Source organism: Poecile atricapillus, chromosome Z (assembly GCF_030490865.1).
Source record: "Poecile atricapillus isolate bPoeAtr1 chromosome Z, bPoeAtr1.hap1, whole genome shotgun sequence".
Taxonomy (NCBI): Eukaryota; Metazoa; Chordata; class Aves; order Passeriformes; family Paridae; genus Poecile; species Poecile atricapillus.
Genome location: NC_081289.1, coordinates 46,912,848 through 46,929,853, shown reverse-complemented (window position 1 = coordinate 46,929,853; position 17,006 = coordinate 46,912,848). Strand labels below are relative to the sequence as shown.

The 17,006-nt window shown below is 35.9% G+C and overlaps 1 protein-coding gene across 1 annotated transcript in view; it reads right to left on the bottom strand.

The window, feature by feature from the left end:
- Positions 1 to 17,006, bottom strand: part of LOC131573649 (A disintegrin and metalloproteinase with thrombospondin motifs 20-like) — an 84,314-nt gene that overhangs the window by 50,523 nt on the left and 16,785 nt on the right. Inside the window, exons 5-11 of the mRNA XM_058827802.1 lie at positions 7,672 to 7,755; positions 6,973 to 7,097; positions 6,114 to 6,154; positions 5,700 to 5,805; positions 4,445 to 4,591; positions 3,648 to 3,789; positions 2,252 to 2,356 (exon numbers count right to left, since the gene is read on the bottom strand). Of these exons, the coding sequence (XP_058683785.1) occupies positions 2,252 to 2,356; positions 3,648 to 3,789; positions 4,445 to 4,591; positions 5,700 to 5,805; positions 6,114 to 6,154; positions 6,973 to 7,097; positions 7,672 to 7,755 (750 nt within the window). The remainder of the gene's footprint in view (positions 1 to 2,251; positions 2,357 to 3,647; positions 3,790 to 4,444; positions 4,592 to 5,699; positions 5,806 to 6,113; positions 6,155 to 6,972; positions 7,098 to 7,671; positions 7,756 to 17,006) is intronic.

Below are 17,006 nucleotides of genomic sequence, written 5' to 3'. Positions count from 1 at the left end.
TTTTCATAGCAATACAGACTTTTTTTCTGATAATGCCACTCCTTGAAGATAGGTAGTTTCAATAACTTTTCATCTTTGAAGGTGGAGTTTTTTTGACTCAGATATGCTTCACTAAACCAAACTGTTATAGCAGTCCACAGAGCAAGATCAATTAATACAACACATGACATTTGAAATCTGAGCTTAAAAAGTTGATACTAAAATAACAAATGCCTTAAATGGATCTTTTCTGTATCTATTACATCAATAATGTTGCAAATGCCAAATATAAATCAATTTAGCTTGCTGGAAAATATTAATTACAATTAATAGTCATCATGTCTTATGCCCATTAACATCAGCAGCAACTTGCAGTCTGAGCTTGAGAAGAGCTGTCCCTTAGTCAGGAACAGATGACAATTTGTCAGATTAATTAATTGCTGTTCTTTCTTACATCTTTCAGAGGTAATGACTGTAATTAGCTCTTTACTTCCTAGAGAAAAATGGTTCCACTGCACTAATTACATAAAATAGGTTTTTGTATTCTTATATAAAAGCAATCCTCTGATGCTGGCAAATTAGAGTCAATTTAACTGAAGATTATAAATGAAGTTTACATAAAAGATGAACTTCCTTTCTGATGAGTGACTGACTGAAAAATGGGTTAAACATTGTAACACCAACGGCATCCATAGGATATAATCAAACAAAGCTTCCACTACAGCCTTCAAGTAACTTTTCCTAATCTTGCAAGACAGAAAGAAGCCATTTGAGACAGTTTACTAACTACATTTGTTATCCATTAAGACACTATTTTGAAATTCCGCAGTAATATTGTCTAACCAAACATAGAATCTTTTGAGATTAAAAGTTATTGGGGGAAGTTTAGAAATAACTGAGTGAAATGTAGCAGCCTATTATACAAAGAAATAAAAGTTTTTAATCATTTTTGAACATAAAAAATCATATAAAAAAAAAATTAACATTGTTCCCACAGCCCCAGAAGCTGCCAAAGCACAGTACTATATAAAAGCAGCTGACATAATAAACCGCCCACACTCAAGATAATGACTGTCATACCTGACTATGTAAAAAAATCTCAGAAATATTTATTCTCACAATACCCTCACAAGTAAGAAAACACTTCCGTTTTCTGGTGGTGAAGTGAGACATGAAGAAGCCAAATACTAGACCAGTAAAGAACTTAAGCACCTAATTTCTGTTCACTTCCCAAACAACATAAAAATCCCAAAACTAAAAGCCTCAAATATTTACTGGAAACTGAATACAACTAATACCCACCATTACTTCTGTTTCTATCAAGGTTGTGTAAGTGCCTTGACTATATCTACTATTTATATATTCATGATCCTTATGGCCAGCCCAAGAAAGGCTATATTGTCCAAGTTTACAGATCAGGATGGGCATTCAAAGACTTGCAAATGAGGAAGCAGTGAGTGGCACCCTTATCACCCAAAAACTCTTTACCAAATAAACCAATGTGAAGAATACAGGAAATGCAGTTTCCACCACTTCTTTTTAATCTGTCAAAGCATTCAATCCATACCTCAAGGAGCCAGGCAGTCTTATACATTGGGGTACAAATAAGAAGAGAGCTCCTGTTAGCACTGAACAGACGCAAGTATCCTGAATTATGTTACAATAGGCAAGACAGAAAATGAACACGAGCTAGAAGTGCTTAAGGCACTTCCTGGAGTGGGTGCAGAGATACTGACGCATGCTTTCACATCTTCTCTGAAACAGATACAATGCACATACAAATAATTACTGAGACCAGATACTAATTCAAAGACTACCTCTTTCCAAAAAAGTACACACCTGTACCTAAGTGACTTACACTTAATTTGTTCAGGTTCAATAAACAGCCTCAAGATGAACCGGGGGAAACACACTTTAGGGACATCATACTTCAGATAATTCTACTTTGGACACTACCTATCAGGAAAAAAACAACTTATTATGCATGAGCTGAACATTTCAAGCAGAAGGAAAGATGTCAGCTTTCCTCTGACTTCTTTCACCTATTTTTAACCAGTACTGCATCTGCAAACTTAAATAATTACTCTGAACAGACGAACTGTGGGGTTTTTACGTCACAAGATTACAGAACTAAGAGAAACTGCAGGTAAAGTCAGGTAAACAATTTTCACACAATCAGTATTCTATAGGCACAGTATTGCCACACAGCAATCACTGATCTTTCCTACCTACATCCAAAACTGCAAGTATTGAGAAACAAAACAAGGCTTACCATTCCTACACCACAAACTGTTCCATCAGCCAAAGGCATGTGCTGAGTACGACAACCCTTGTGAACACCTTCTGTGCTTGTGCACCATAAGCGTTTGCATTGTTTCTAAAAAGAAAACCAGATTAGTTTTGTTGCAGCTACAAGACCATTTCAGACATTAGTTGTGATTATTTTTATTTTCCTCACACTGCACAGGCTTAGTGTTTTCTATTGTGCTACTGTTTTCCATAGATAAAACCCCACAAAACCAAAATAGATTTTGCTTAAGGCCAAGCAGGAATGTGGAATATCTGAAATTGACCCCATCAGATTACCAGATAACTTCTTTTTCTACTTAAGTAGAAAATTTTATTTAAAAATACGTAAGAGGTTACAGTTAATACTACACAGCACAGTTTCCATATAATCCTCCAGAAAAAGGCTCTAAGTCAATTTAACAGGAATTAAATGCACTGACTAGAAAATTAAGCCAAAAGCCTCATTTTCCAATTGTTAAAAGTCTCTTAACAGACAAATAATCTTTATGGATTACAAAATTTACAAAGCAGTCTTCAGTAACACCATCTTCAGGTGTTTGAAACCCCCTTTTCCTTTCCTTTAGTATTCTCATAAACCTCTTAAACAACACCTTACCTCACCAAAAAGCTCCACTTAATTCAGTCTGAAGCTGAGCTTAAATGCTTTTCTTTAAACAGCTCGAACAAGACATACAATACTGGTAAAGGAATTTTACAAGTTGGTCCAAAATCTAACTCTACATAAAATCCTGTCAGTAGTGAATAAGTCATAATGTTGTATTTTGTGCTTATATTGCAATGGCCACATTAAGTTTTCAAAATACAACCTAAGTCTCAGTACTAATCTGGTCAAGTTTTCTTTCCATATCTCAGTTTTGTTTATAAAACATGCACTCTGTCAGGCCTGAAAATATTTTTTTACTCTGACAAAGCAGAGGAAATACACATTTTGGAACAAACATTTAGAAAAAGTGTTTGAGATAGTTAATTGTTAAGATATGAGTTTCTAAAAAGTATTAAAAGAAGCAGAGATGCAAGACCTGCTAATATAAGATATGACCTATAATGTAAAAACATGTGCAGGAAGTGCTGAAATAAATCCCTTTCAGCTGTTGCAGGAAACCTTAGTTTATGCAGTTTTAGATATTTTAAAGGAATAATCACATTCACAGATATGGAAATCAAAATAAAATGCAACCTACTTTCTATTGCTATAGATTTCTCACATGTGAAGTTGCAATGCTGTCTACTGAGCTCTTCTACTTCAAGACAGTATATGCTGAAATATTACTTATTTCAGGATAAAATTATTCCCAAACCTGTAATTTTCAGTAATTTTTAGTATAGATTAAGCATGACTTTTTCTGGTTTTCACTCACCAGGTAAGGGCATACTTGTGAACCAATACCAAATGTAAGCTCACACTGCTTGTTGACATCATACATTGACCCAGGCAGCTGAGAGGAAAGATCATATGTTCCTCCACTAGGTTTGTCTAGGAGGCATTCACCATAACCAGTACTGTTGTAAAAAAGGAACAAAATGTGAATAAATCACTCAATTCATTGTGAACCTTCTCACTATTCACACAACATTTACACATGAATGTCTCAGTGGAGTTATGTGTTTGCATGCCTACTTGCCTACATAATGACTTTAATTGAATTAATGAATAATGGAATGTACCAGGTCACTTGATTTTTCTTTTTTGCATTTAGATTTTGCATTTGATTTTGCATTTAGATCCACCAAACAAAATTAAGTATTTTTTTTCTAGTTTTTTTTTTAAAGGAAAAAAATTGTACTACCTAAATTATATCCAACACTTATTTTAAACATAAAAACTTAATAAAATAAAGGGTACCTATTCTAACCTACTAAAATAATCCTAAAAGTATTTCCAATAAACAATACCACTACATTAAAAAAAAAAAATCTTCTTAGCTTTGCATGTTCAGTGCAACTTTAAGGAAGTCATAATTCACTGAAAATTTAAATACATGCATTTTTCTGGAGTACTGAGGCCCTGCAAGTGGTTAAACCAAGGAACAATGTAAAAACTATATTTAAGCAATGCCTTTAAAATACTTCTCGGAAATATATGAAATTGGTAAGGGAAAAAATAAACAAACAAAAAAACCCCCACTCCAACCCATAGCATTATATTGACACTCACTCAAGAAATTCAGTGATATATTTTTGACTGCATTTTGACCAGGTCCATGGACTAGTATGATAATTTAAAGTTGGAGCCATCACATGATACTGATGTTTAATTCCAGCTTCTTTACATTTAAAACTATCATCGTGAGGCACATTAAACCTAAAAAGCAAAACAGATAAACTCCAAAACAAATTCAGCAATAATTAACTGAAACTCTCTTTGCTGTAGGAGCAAATGCTTGAGTTCTGAGTTTGAAAATGACTTAAAATTTAATGGGACTCACTTAATACATCTATCTGACATTTTGGCAATAGGTATCCTTAAAATGCCCTATACAATTATCCCCTTATTCAAATGCTCCTAGTTACGTAGTGATGGATACTGATGGATGAAGAATTTTACAATTAACATAATCTTTTAGCTTACCAGAAAAAAATCCAGTGTTTTAGGAGTCTGCCACTTTAAAGGAACAACCCATCTCATCAACTGAATACACAAGCCATGGCTGGTCCGTCCACAACATACAACCCCGATACTCACATCATAACTCTTAACACTCAGTAACAAAAACTGCAGACCACATCAGTTTCATACTTGATGCAACTAACATATCATCTTATTTTACTATCTCAGTTCAAGCACCAAGACAAATAGTGTGTATAAGTGGACTTGCAGGCACATGAAAAAGAACAAGGTAACTACTGAGCTCTGTAACGTTGTCGTTACCTACACTGAGTCATGCTCATGGAGCTAGAGTATAGCACCTTTCTGCCATCACTGATGAGGTATGCTTCATAAAATAAAATGCTGTCATCTCCTCTTATTTTTCAGTGTAAAGTATTTCTCTTTGTGTTACTCTACTGTATTCTGAAAGGATCAAACACAAGGAAGAATATTTCTGTGTTACATTGTTTTTCTTAAAGGTAAATTCCTAACAGGGCTAGAATACACTTAGAGTTAACAGGACTATGTTGCACTACCTAGGGTATGTCCCAGTGTCCCAACCAGCTCATATGACAAAAGGACAGAATTCATCTCTTTGGACAGTTTTTTCTAAAATTCAGGATATCAACCAAGTTATAAAATTCACAATTTCTTTACCTGGCTTGATGCAAGGGACAAAAATAATGACTCTTCAAAAAAGACATATCAGACTGCACCCTCTTAGAAACGCAAAGCCCACTGCTGAAAATTGGTCGTATTTAAAAGGAAATAAAATAAAAAATATAAATAAAAAAAAATTACCTGCCAGGAAATAGGTACTTACACATGTCCAAGCTCATGTGCTATAGTAAAAGCAGCACTCAATCCGTTTTCTTCACTTACAGAACAACTGCGTAGTGGGTCACACATTGTACCTAGCTCTGCTAAACCTGCAAAATTGAATCCTTATATAAAAGCTTAAGAGAATGAATTTTCATGTTTTGCCATGCATTACAGTGAATGCTATGGCACTTAAGTCAAAAGTCATGCCTCAAGCAACAAATTTACACAGAACGAACAACCACCTGGCAGCAAAGTACATGCCAAGAGAGAATAGCAATAAGAAATGTGAAACCATTTTTTTTGTCTGTGTAGCTTGAATTTTGTATCTATTTTCTGACTTATTGCTAACAGATTTTTCTCTTCAGACTGATATTCTTATATATAAAATCATATTGATGAAAAAAGAGTAACTCACCAAGAGTATCACACTTCTCTCTAGCTCTGCAGATATCTTCCCTTGAAAAAAAAGATTTATTTCAAATCATTACAACATATAAGAGAATATTTTTAAAGTATATCACTGCTGTTATACTAGTTACAGCAATTGCAAATCTGATTCTCTTAATTAAAAACTTTCTGTTTTTAATGTTACAGGCCATTCAAACAATTTGTATTCTAGTGAAAGAAGTAATTTAAATTCACCAGGCTAAGCCCACAGTACTGCTTTTAATCTAGCACGCAAAGAATAAAAAATTATTATGCTCTTTCTCTACAATGCAAGACTAAGTATGAAATTATGCTGAAAAACATGCAGATTGCAGTATACTTGAAACTTGAAAACTTTTCTAGTAAAAAAGAAGAGTGAAAAAGAGACTATTCCAATAGATTAATATCAGAACCCTCACTGAGGTGATTGGTGTACAGGAAGAAAACATACCAATATTTATATGCTTTTTATTTTAAGCTTTTAATAGTTCTGATTACATCAGGACTACCTGTCACTGCATCCTTCAGCTGACTCTATCCTGTACAATACTCCCCCCCCCCTATCACATACATGTACTATAGCTAAAGATTTAATTTCCTTGCAACACTTTCAGGTCTGATCAATTTATATCATCTTCAATGGCAGGATCATCAGATGCTTATCTATCAACATAGCAATGTCAGACTAATTGCTCACATACTGATAATCAGTGTTTTGTAAGGGCAATATAGTGTTACTTATCCATGAACAATGTCAGTGGAATGCCTAAAATATTACATTGTAAAAAAAAAAACTGAACCATTTGTCTCACCTAGCTGAGTAATTGTGGCTATTTTAGATACTGTACCTAGTGATGAGAACAGCAGTATCATGATGAGAAGGGTGAGTATCATCCAAAGTGTTTTGTGCTTGCTGCCATACGCAAAAATTACGAAGAGTGGTAGCTGCATTAAAAGTGATAGCTGGTCCTTCCTAAGTAAGAAATGGCCAAGAACATCAAAGAAGGGCTTTAATATTAATGCACTTGCACTTACTGCATTGTCATTTGTGCTGCTAATCTGCAAAATAATGACTTGAGCATGGAAAGAAAGTCAGCAGGACAAGACATAAGAATTCCCTCAGCAGATTTGTTTGAAGAGTCAGATCTAAATTTAGCTACAAGTCATCAGTCATAAGAACCCATTATTCTAAACAATGTATGTGAGCATTTACCATATGTTAAATATTAGAAAAATATAGTGACAATACGTTTATGATAAATAAATATGAAATCCATTAATCCAAGCTTCCATATACTATCTGATTTACTTCAGTATAGGTCAACTGGACATGCTAATACAGAGAGAGGAAAATAGAGCCATTAAATACAGGCCCTGAACTTAATCTTGTATGTGACATACTGTTTCCTATTTTAAAACAAAATTTCATAGTTTAAGAAAAAATTTTATATTTAAACTAAAAAAAATTGAACTTTTTAATTACAATGCAAGTTCATGCGTTTTGTTTCTTATATAAAAATAAAATCTTTTAAATATTTTTTTCTTACCTGTTCATTGTGAATTACTATTAATTTGACAATAACTATATTTATAAGATTCCCAATAGTTGCATCTTTATAGATTGCTGCAACCTGAAGAGAAAAAAAGAAGATTAGAGTACTAAACTCACCTGGTAAACTATCCTTTTTAATGAAACAAAGATCCAAGACACTCAAGGTATCTCAGGCATTCAACTGTGCCTTATAGCCAAGGATATGGTGACAAAAAAAGAGAATTTCTCAGTTTTTTATACCCAAACAGCTTCAATTCCATATTCATTTCCAAACAGACACCATGTTGAAATCCTAATGTAAAAAGTACACTTGTTATAGAGTTTATTGATAAAATATCAAAGAAAGGAAAAAAGTAATGCTATTGTGACTGTGAGGCATAAGCTGTTTTATATGGATGATTTGTAGAATCAATACCTGAAATATTAAAGAGTTTTAAAAAGCAATTTTGAACAAGTACATTTTCACCTTGCTTTTAATGGAAGCTGGACTCAGTTGTGAAATTATTTAAAATGCATGACACATACAAAGGTATCTTTCCGCATTCATACAATTTGTATTGATATATCCAACAGTCACTTTCATATATACTCTTGCAGACAGTAAAAACCATGAGTCGATTCCATACACCAAAGTGAACTATCTTCAAAGTTATTTTTCATAAAAGCAGAAAAAGGTTTTACATTCCAAGTAACAGCTTCAGATATCTCATCTATGTGAATTTTGGCTTAAAGCAGCAGGCAAATGATAGCCTATTGTAAACAAGAGTTGCCATCAAACATAGAAGTACTGCCTTTCCTCCCTTCAAGCTTGTGCTAAGGCTGCAAGGAATCAAAAGTGATCAAGGAACTGATCCATCTGCAAAATTCTTATTTTTTAATGATATTATACTGGTCAATATGCTTTCATTTCTGGTGCAGTCTCCAACACAAGTGCTGACAGGTGGAAAGAGGAAGAAGAACAGACTTATTTCAGAAGTCTTCTGACTGGCTCAAATCACTTTGTGCTCAAACCACAGCCTTACAGTATATAAATTCCATTTACCTGCAATCAAGTAATACTGCTAAAACTTAGAACTGGCAGAATTTTAGCTCCCAACTCATGCACCACCTTTCTCTAAACTGGAGAGAACACAGTATGCTGCACTGTCCTTCATTCCTTTGTTGACAAACAAGCTGGAAGTAGAGGATTCAATAAAAGCAGGGGAGGAGCCAGAGCTTCAGAACACATGTGGAGAACACATTTCAGAGCAGTACAGCTATTGTTTGCTCCTTTCTATATGGACTCCTTTCTTGGTTACTAACCAGCAAGTACCCGATTACTCTTAGGTGGGAATAAGAAACATCTCTCAAATACTCACTGAAGTGCTAAATCCACCGGGCATGGACAACTCAGAAGCCTTTACAAAAGGTGTCTGAACTGTTCAAGCACAATTTAAGCAGAACTTGAGTGGGATAAATATTTTTCTTATATCAAAATTACCACAATCAAGTTCATAATGTGTCCTTATACTTTGAGATCCACTTTGATAAACTTAGAAAGGATAATTCCGGATATTTATCCTTCCCACAGTCAAAGCATATTCCTGTAGGAACTGTAGGAACAATTATCACATCCATCTCAACTCATGTAACTAACAGAGAGTAAATTCCATCAGTGGTCAGTTAAGAAAGAGAAGGGATGAACTGTTCTGTAGACATGACTATCTAGAGATATGTATTTAAACATATATTTTCATACAAGACAGGAAGAGCAGGTATTTAATTTCTTCATCCCTTTTCTATGGAAGGAGACAACATGTCTAATTTTCAGATGTATGAAGTTAAGGCAGGTTAATTCCAGCCCAGCTCTTTCAAGTTTTATTTCTCTTCAGCAAAGAAGAAACAGAATATGGTTCATATGGCACTCCAAAATCATGTCAGAGAGGAATCTGAAATTAGATCTGTGAGAATCTTTGGCTTATTCCAAGGATGGGAAGGCACTTGTTCCAAGGAGTGATTCTAATACCATTTAAACTGATACAAGAGGCACTTACAACTAAGAATTTGTTACAGTATAAACAATTACATGCATATAGCATTAACACAAACTTCTTTCACCTTCTTGTTGTACTTGGCCTTGTAGGCCTTTATGAGATTCACACAGGCCCACTCCTCAAGCCTCTCAAGGTCACCCTGGATGGCATCCCTTCCCTCAAGCAACTCAACTGAATTCAGCTCAGTGGAACTTGGTGTCATCTGAAAACTTGCTGAGGGTGCACACAATTACGCTCTCAGTGACACTGATGAAGATATTAAAAAGTGTTGATTCCAATATGGACCCTTGAGTGACACCACTCATTACTGGTTTCTGTTTGGACATTGAGCCATTGATGATAACTCTTTGGACTGGCCATCCAGTCAATTCCTTATCCATTTAACAGTCCATGCAACAAATCCAAATCTTTCCAAAACTTACTGGCCAGTTTTGGAACAGAAAGCTCTGAAACTCAGGCACCAGATGCATTTCACTGGCTGTCAAGTAAAGAACATGCAGGTCATCTGAGATAGCGACACAACCCACAAAAACTAATACATGAGTTTTCCAGCACTCTAAGGCTATGTATATCAGGTAGAACTGGCAAAGGGATTGAGAACTGAATGGGAGAGTTAACTAGGTTCAGCTAACACCAAGGGATGCCAGAGTGCCTGAACTGTGACTTTCAACCTTCAGTGCAAAATTAGTCTTAAGTTTCCCAAATGCCTCCTCTCCCATAGTAATTTCTGCTCCTGGGTGATTGGAATTATCCAGGAAAGGAGTTGAGGCTCGAACCTTCTTGTAACTAAAACTTAGCAGTTCTTGTTCATGGTTGTAGTAGTACTTGTATTATAGTTGATGGAAGTTCCCCATATAAATCAATAGTTCCTTGAAAAACAATCTTTTACTGCTGTGCTTTCTGTCAAGGTTATCCTGCTAACAAAATCTAGAAACACAGAGAAGGCAAAAAACCAACACAAAACAGAGTCAAGTGTCCTCCTTCCTGCCTGTTGACCCGACGTCCATTTAAAATACTTGAGCAAAAGTGTATCTTCAAAACACAAAAGTAGTTACTCATACCTCAGAGATGCATTAGACTAAGCATATGAGAGAAAAGTATCTCATTGCATGCCTGAAGAGAATCTGTTACAGGACTTTCAACACTGTATCTATGCACCATCTGAATTATGTACTGGTTATCTCTCTGGAGAATAGCTGAGGCCTGAAATAATGTGATATAGATGCCAGAGGTCAGCAGTTCCTGCCAAAATCTGAAACATACCTGTTTCCATTATGAGAGAAAGTAAGTTAATGCTAAATGTAAAATAACACTGCTCTCATTAACCCTATGTTTGAGTCGAACTATGGATCCTTTGCCTCATGAACATTTTCATGACCTCCAAACATTTAGTTATTACCACTGCTTTCATAAGATCAAAGAGCAAGACTGGATGCTGATAACAAGATAGCCTTACCAGCAAAGTTCAGTATGTATTCTCAGCATGGTTGAACACAAGTGAAGAGAAAAATCCTGGAAACCGATAACCACAAATCAAACTTGAAGATTTACCTAAGGAACTAGGCAGACTAAAATAATTCTTTGAGACTTGAGATGATATAATGATGCAGGGAACTATCAAAGATCTGGAATATAAGATTCTTTTTTTTAGTTAAAAAAATTTAAGAGGTAAGTACTCCCTGCTCCTGCATTCTAAGGATACCCCCCTTCAATCATCTCTTATTGGAAGCATTCATGAAAAATGATGATGAAATGGCATAGGAATTTAATAGAATACACCATTTCTTTACAATTTCCAGATCTACTTGCTTTACAGTGATCTAAATACAGGCTTCAGAGAAGCAGGAGGTAGTAGCCAAGATAAAGCAAAATTAGTTTCAAGAGATTTTTCAAACTCTTAAAACCAGTCTCCACACTGGAGTACAGCAACAAAGAATGGGAAAGAAAAAAAAAAAAAAAAAATTAAACTAGTTGCACTTTAGTGGAAGGATCATAGCTTTCATTTTCATGGAATTTTGAAAGATTAAGTCAAACAGATGTGGCTGTCAGTTGACTGGAAGCAACTCGGTCACAAAGTTTAGTTTCTTTTGACAGTGCTGTTGCAACTGTCCATTAAAGCGTGACTATGAATAGTGAAAAATACCCTATTCAGAAAAGGTGCTCATAATCAAGCAAGTACACCTAGAGGCTGGAAGGTAAGTAAATGAAACATCCAAATCTAATTGGATAGATCTTGTTCAGCTCCTTTTTTCCTTCCTTTTTTCCCCCCTAAACATTGTATCACATGACCTCTTTTTCTTTCCTCTTTTGTTACACACAACCATGGTACCAAGAAAACACGAATATCCCCTGAAAGAAACACAGTATCACTTCATAGTTTGTATGTCTTCTGCAGGCTTCAAAATCTCTTATGTATCACTGTAGTGCTGAAAGCATGTAAAATATCCAAGATCAGGGAGATTTCTCCTTCACCATTTCCAGTGTCATACTGATTCTATCATATATGTCATAAGACTCAAAACTTGTCTGAAGTTATGACATACATGAACAGTTACTGTTTCAGCGAAAGAGCCGTGCTATTTCTTTTGGTGCTACTGCTATTCTGTTGCATGTGCATTTCTGTACAAAACTGGCTTCCACAAGTTTGCTGCCTAATGGGAGCAAAGAGTTCTCATGAAAACATGCACAAGTATACCTATGCCTCAGACTTACCATTTTTATTCCCCCTGTAAGTTTTAGGTCATCTACTGCTCTCTGACCGAAGTCCTGTTCATTCTACTATTCCCCAAGTTAACCAAGTAGAGGATCCACATGTGACCTAGTGGAGTGCTTTAGTGGAGGCAAAAGGAAAGAATATAGCAATTTTAAAGGCTGAGTTGCCTTTCGTGTTGTTGTGGCTAGGGTAGAACTAATTATCTTCATAGTAGCAGGTATGGGGCTATGTTTTAGATTTATGCTAAACTCAGAGTTGATAATATAGAGATGTTTTTGTTATTGCTGAGCAGGGCTTACACAGAGCCAAGGACTTCCCTGCTCTTTGAACTGCCACTCTGGGGAGGAGACTGGGGGTGCCTGGGGGGTTTGGAGGAGACACAGCCAGGACAGGTGACCCAAACTGACCACAGGGAGATTCCAGACCGTGTGACATCATGCTCAGTGTATACAGTGCGGGGAAGGAGGAGGGAGAGGGGAACATTTGGAGTGATGGGGTTTGTCTTCCCCAGTAACCATTACATGTGATGGGGCCCTGCTCTTCTGGAGACCATAGGAAGCATTGAATTAATTAAACTGTCATTATCTCAACCCACAAGTTTCTAGCTTTTACCCTTCTGATTCTCTCCCTGATCCTGGTGGTGGGGGAGTGAGCAAGTGGCTATGTGGGGCTTAGTTGCCAGCTGAGAACACTCTATCAGGAATGCCTGTGTTCTGTCTTACCTCTAACTTGTAACAGAGATGGGTGTAAAGATATCCCTTTAATATTGTAATAACTCAGAAGATAGTAACAGTCATGATCATCACCATCTAAAACTCTTCAATGAAAATATGTACCACGGTTAGATCATATTAAATCACGTATAGCACAATGTCAATGTATCCTATCTTTCAGAATCTAAAATAAACTACCTTAATGATCATTTCACAAGACACAGCCACAGACAGGCTTCTCTAGCTGTTAGAAACTACTCAGAGAAACACATGAGTGTTGCTTGCCAGCAGGTCTCCTTATTCTCCTTGTTCCTATTTTTATTATATGAGATGAGACCCAGGCAGTTTAAAGCAAGTCCTTTGTCATAACTGAACAGTACCAAGACTTCACCTTAGGAAGGCCCCTTGAATGATTACTACTGAAGGGAAAGTCATACAGACAAGTCTAATCATTGAAAATCTAATCAACAACAACCACCACCTAGACAAAAATAGTAGTAAATAGTACTAACAGCAGTGAAGTATAAAGACAGGCAACTATGTGCCTGTCTACATATTGCAAAATAGAATCACTTAGGGAGGAAAAGACGCTTAAAATCATTGAGTTCAACCAAACGCTGCCAAGTCCACTATGAAAACCAAGCCCTAAGCACCATATATGCACATCTTTTTGCTTACCTCCAGGGATGGTGACTCCTCTGCTACCCAGGGCAGCCTGTTACAATGCTTCACAACCCTCACCATGATATAATTTTTTCTAAACCTTCCTGGTGCAGCTTGAAACAATTTTCTCTGGTCTTTCACTTGTTACTTGGGAGACAAAACTGACCCCAAACTCACTACAGTCTCCTGACAGGTAGATGTACACAGTGGTAAGGTTCGCCCAACCATCCTTTTTTCCAGGTTAAATACTCCCAGCTCCCTCAGCCACTCCTCATATGACTTGTGCTACAGACCCTTCATCAGACTTGTTGCCTTTCTCTGGCCATGCTCCAGGACCTCAGTCTTGGAGTTAAGGGCCCAGAACTGGCCACAGCATTCAAGGTGTGACCTCACCAGTGCTGAGTACAAGAGAACAACCCCTGCCCAGGTGCTGCTGGCCACACCATTTCTCATACAAGACAGGATGCCACTGGCCTTCTTGGGCACACTAAGACTTCTGTATTAGTTGGTAGGCCTCAAGATGTAGTGAGATATCATCATGACATTTAATATACAGGCACCCTGGAGCTGCAATACAAGGAGAGTCACAATTAAAACAGTAGGCTTTTATACTCCTACAGATACCCATATGTCAAGATAAGTAAGAAGGCCAGCCCAGAGAATTTATATGAAAGATACTTTGAAAATAATTGTTTCCAGCTATGTATATTCATTGGTGCATAAACAAATACGCACTTTCATTTTAACCACACCAAATACACAACATCATGGGGTTTTATATACACAGAAGAAACATAATAAGGTATTTTCTTGGCTTATGCCAAGAAAAATATGCCTTGTGATGGCCTTCTAGATTTTACTGATAGATGAGAGATAAAAAGCACTGAACATTTTTGTAGCTTTAAGACTAATACAATGATCTGAATGAGAATAGGGAAAAATAGACCACTGAGATTCTAAGGAACAGATACAAGGAACAATATATTCACCTCTAATTTTTGAATGTAACTATATTCATTGCCTTTCAGATGGTAGTCATACAAATTAAATTATTAACCTACAAACTATTTAGATCTACTGCTTATTTTTAAATGATGGCTATAGGCAAAATCAGTAATGCCAAATATTTTTAAAGCTAGAATGCATCTATGTTGTCCCAGTATGTTCTGGAAAGATGAACTGCTAACTATTGTATAGTATGAACTTCAAAGAAAGTATTAAAACAGTCTTTAAATTCACTCCATATATATTAAGATAAAATAATTTGTCTGGTTTTAAAGATAGGGTACATTGGTACACAGTCCTTCCATACAGAAAATACTTCATGATCAATGCTGATGATGACAATGGAAAATAAAAGTATAAACAAGACTCTAACTAGAAAAATCTTTTGCTTTTAAGACCTACTACTCACTACTTTCCATTTCATACATCAGTAAAAGATGGTAGGTGTAAAACTTCACTCAAGTTTTTGTCTTAATGAAAATCAAAAGCACAAGCTTTTAACACCATATTATAATAGTACTGTGTTATCATGATATAACACCACTTTATGGTTTCACAGTCTCACTGCCAGTTAAATGATCTAAATTGATGCTGTGTCAATCCTCTCCTTGACCGCATGGCTGCCACCCTCCCATGCTCCACTTTAGCACTCACATGAGTAGGCAGCCAGCCGAGTTCACAGTCTGAGCTGGCCACCATTTTCCTACCACAGGTGTCTTACATGTCATGATTTCTTTTCAGAAAGGCAAGATTACAAAATTTTTGCTGCAAGCAGACTAAGAGCAGACCAAGTAGATTTTTTACTACCAAACAAACTATACAAGCAGTACTTAAATAGACGTCAATCATGTCCTTGATTCAGAAAATGAGGACAGTAACTCAAAATATTAAATGGAACCAAATTTCAGGTGGTTTTGAATTTTATAGCAAACTCCAGTGTCTTAATGAATTAATTCAGTTGCTAAGATCATGCCTTCATGCTTGGGGCTTTGAACTTTCAGAACACAGTCTAACATAACGTCCTCCAGTTACTAAATCTGTTAAAACAGTTGCTTACTGCCTGCTCTGCCAATACAATGCTTGGAGGAACAAGAAGAAACAGGGCAGGTAAAGCAATTATAGTATTCTTATTGTTTTATTTGTCATTTCACATTAAATAATGCCACTCTTTGTGTTGAAATACAATAAAGCTTTTCAAAAAATCCTATGGCAAAGGTATTCTTTCTATCTTGAAGTACATATTTCATTCAGAATGAGTATTTCCAATATATAATGTAAGTAATGTGAATACTCATATTGCCAACATTTATGCAGTTTTAAAGGAAAGAGAAAATGCATTCCAGTTCCAGTTCAATGGGATTACTTGCATGCTGAGAGCTAAGCCTTTTCAGGTTGAATTGGATGAGTGACAAGACACTTAAAACCCTAAAAATATTTAGCAGTATATTTCAGTTCTTATTTTCCACTCATAAAACAGCAGTAAGTTTACTTTGGTGGCTTTGTTGATGCTAAAAAAAGCCTCAAAGAAAATAAAAGAAAAATGGGCCAGGATTTCAAAGGTTCTTCTGGGAGCTTGATGTCTAAGTTTCATTAAAATGTAATGTGATTTATATGCTTAAAGTTTTTTTGGTTTCTTTAAAATCCAAGCCAGAATTGAATAACCTTAAAAGTTTCAGAATTATTACAAGAGTAAAGTATGATGCTTGATTCACTCTAAAATGCCAGCAACCTGACAATTTCCCATAACAGAAGTTGCTTGACCAGACACAAGTACCAGTAAAAGTTAATAATTGAAGCTATCTGTATAACGGCAGAAAGGATAAAATTTAATGGTTTCATTTCTTTCCTTTACAGGCAATCAAATAAGGCTAAAAATGGTTCTAAGAGGCTGTGGGTCAAGAAATAACCCACCAGTATACTGATAAATTCTAATGCAGATTACATAGCAAAAAAATGGGAGTCATTTGTTTTCCTATTCTTCACTTTTGTTTTACTAGTTTACTGAAAAATAACTGTTATGGAGAAGTGACTGAAGACTGTATATTCATACACATTATTTGTTTGAAAAATCATATATATGTCAGGAGTGGGTTGGATCAGATGACTTCCAATTGTTCTGTGATTCAAAGCCATTGCTGAAATGCTTCAAGGAGAAGGGATATGAGCTGGGATATGTATTCTGTGGGGGAAATAGGAGTGGAGG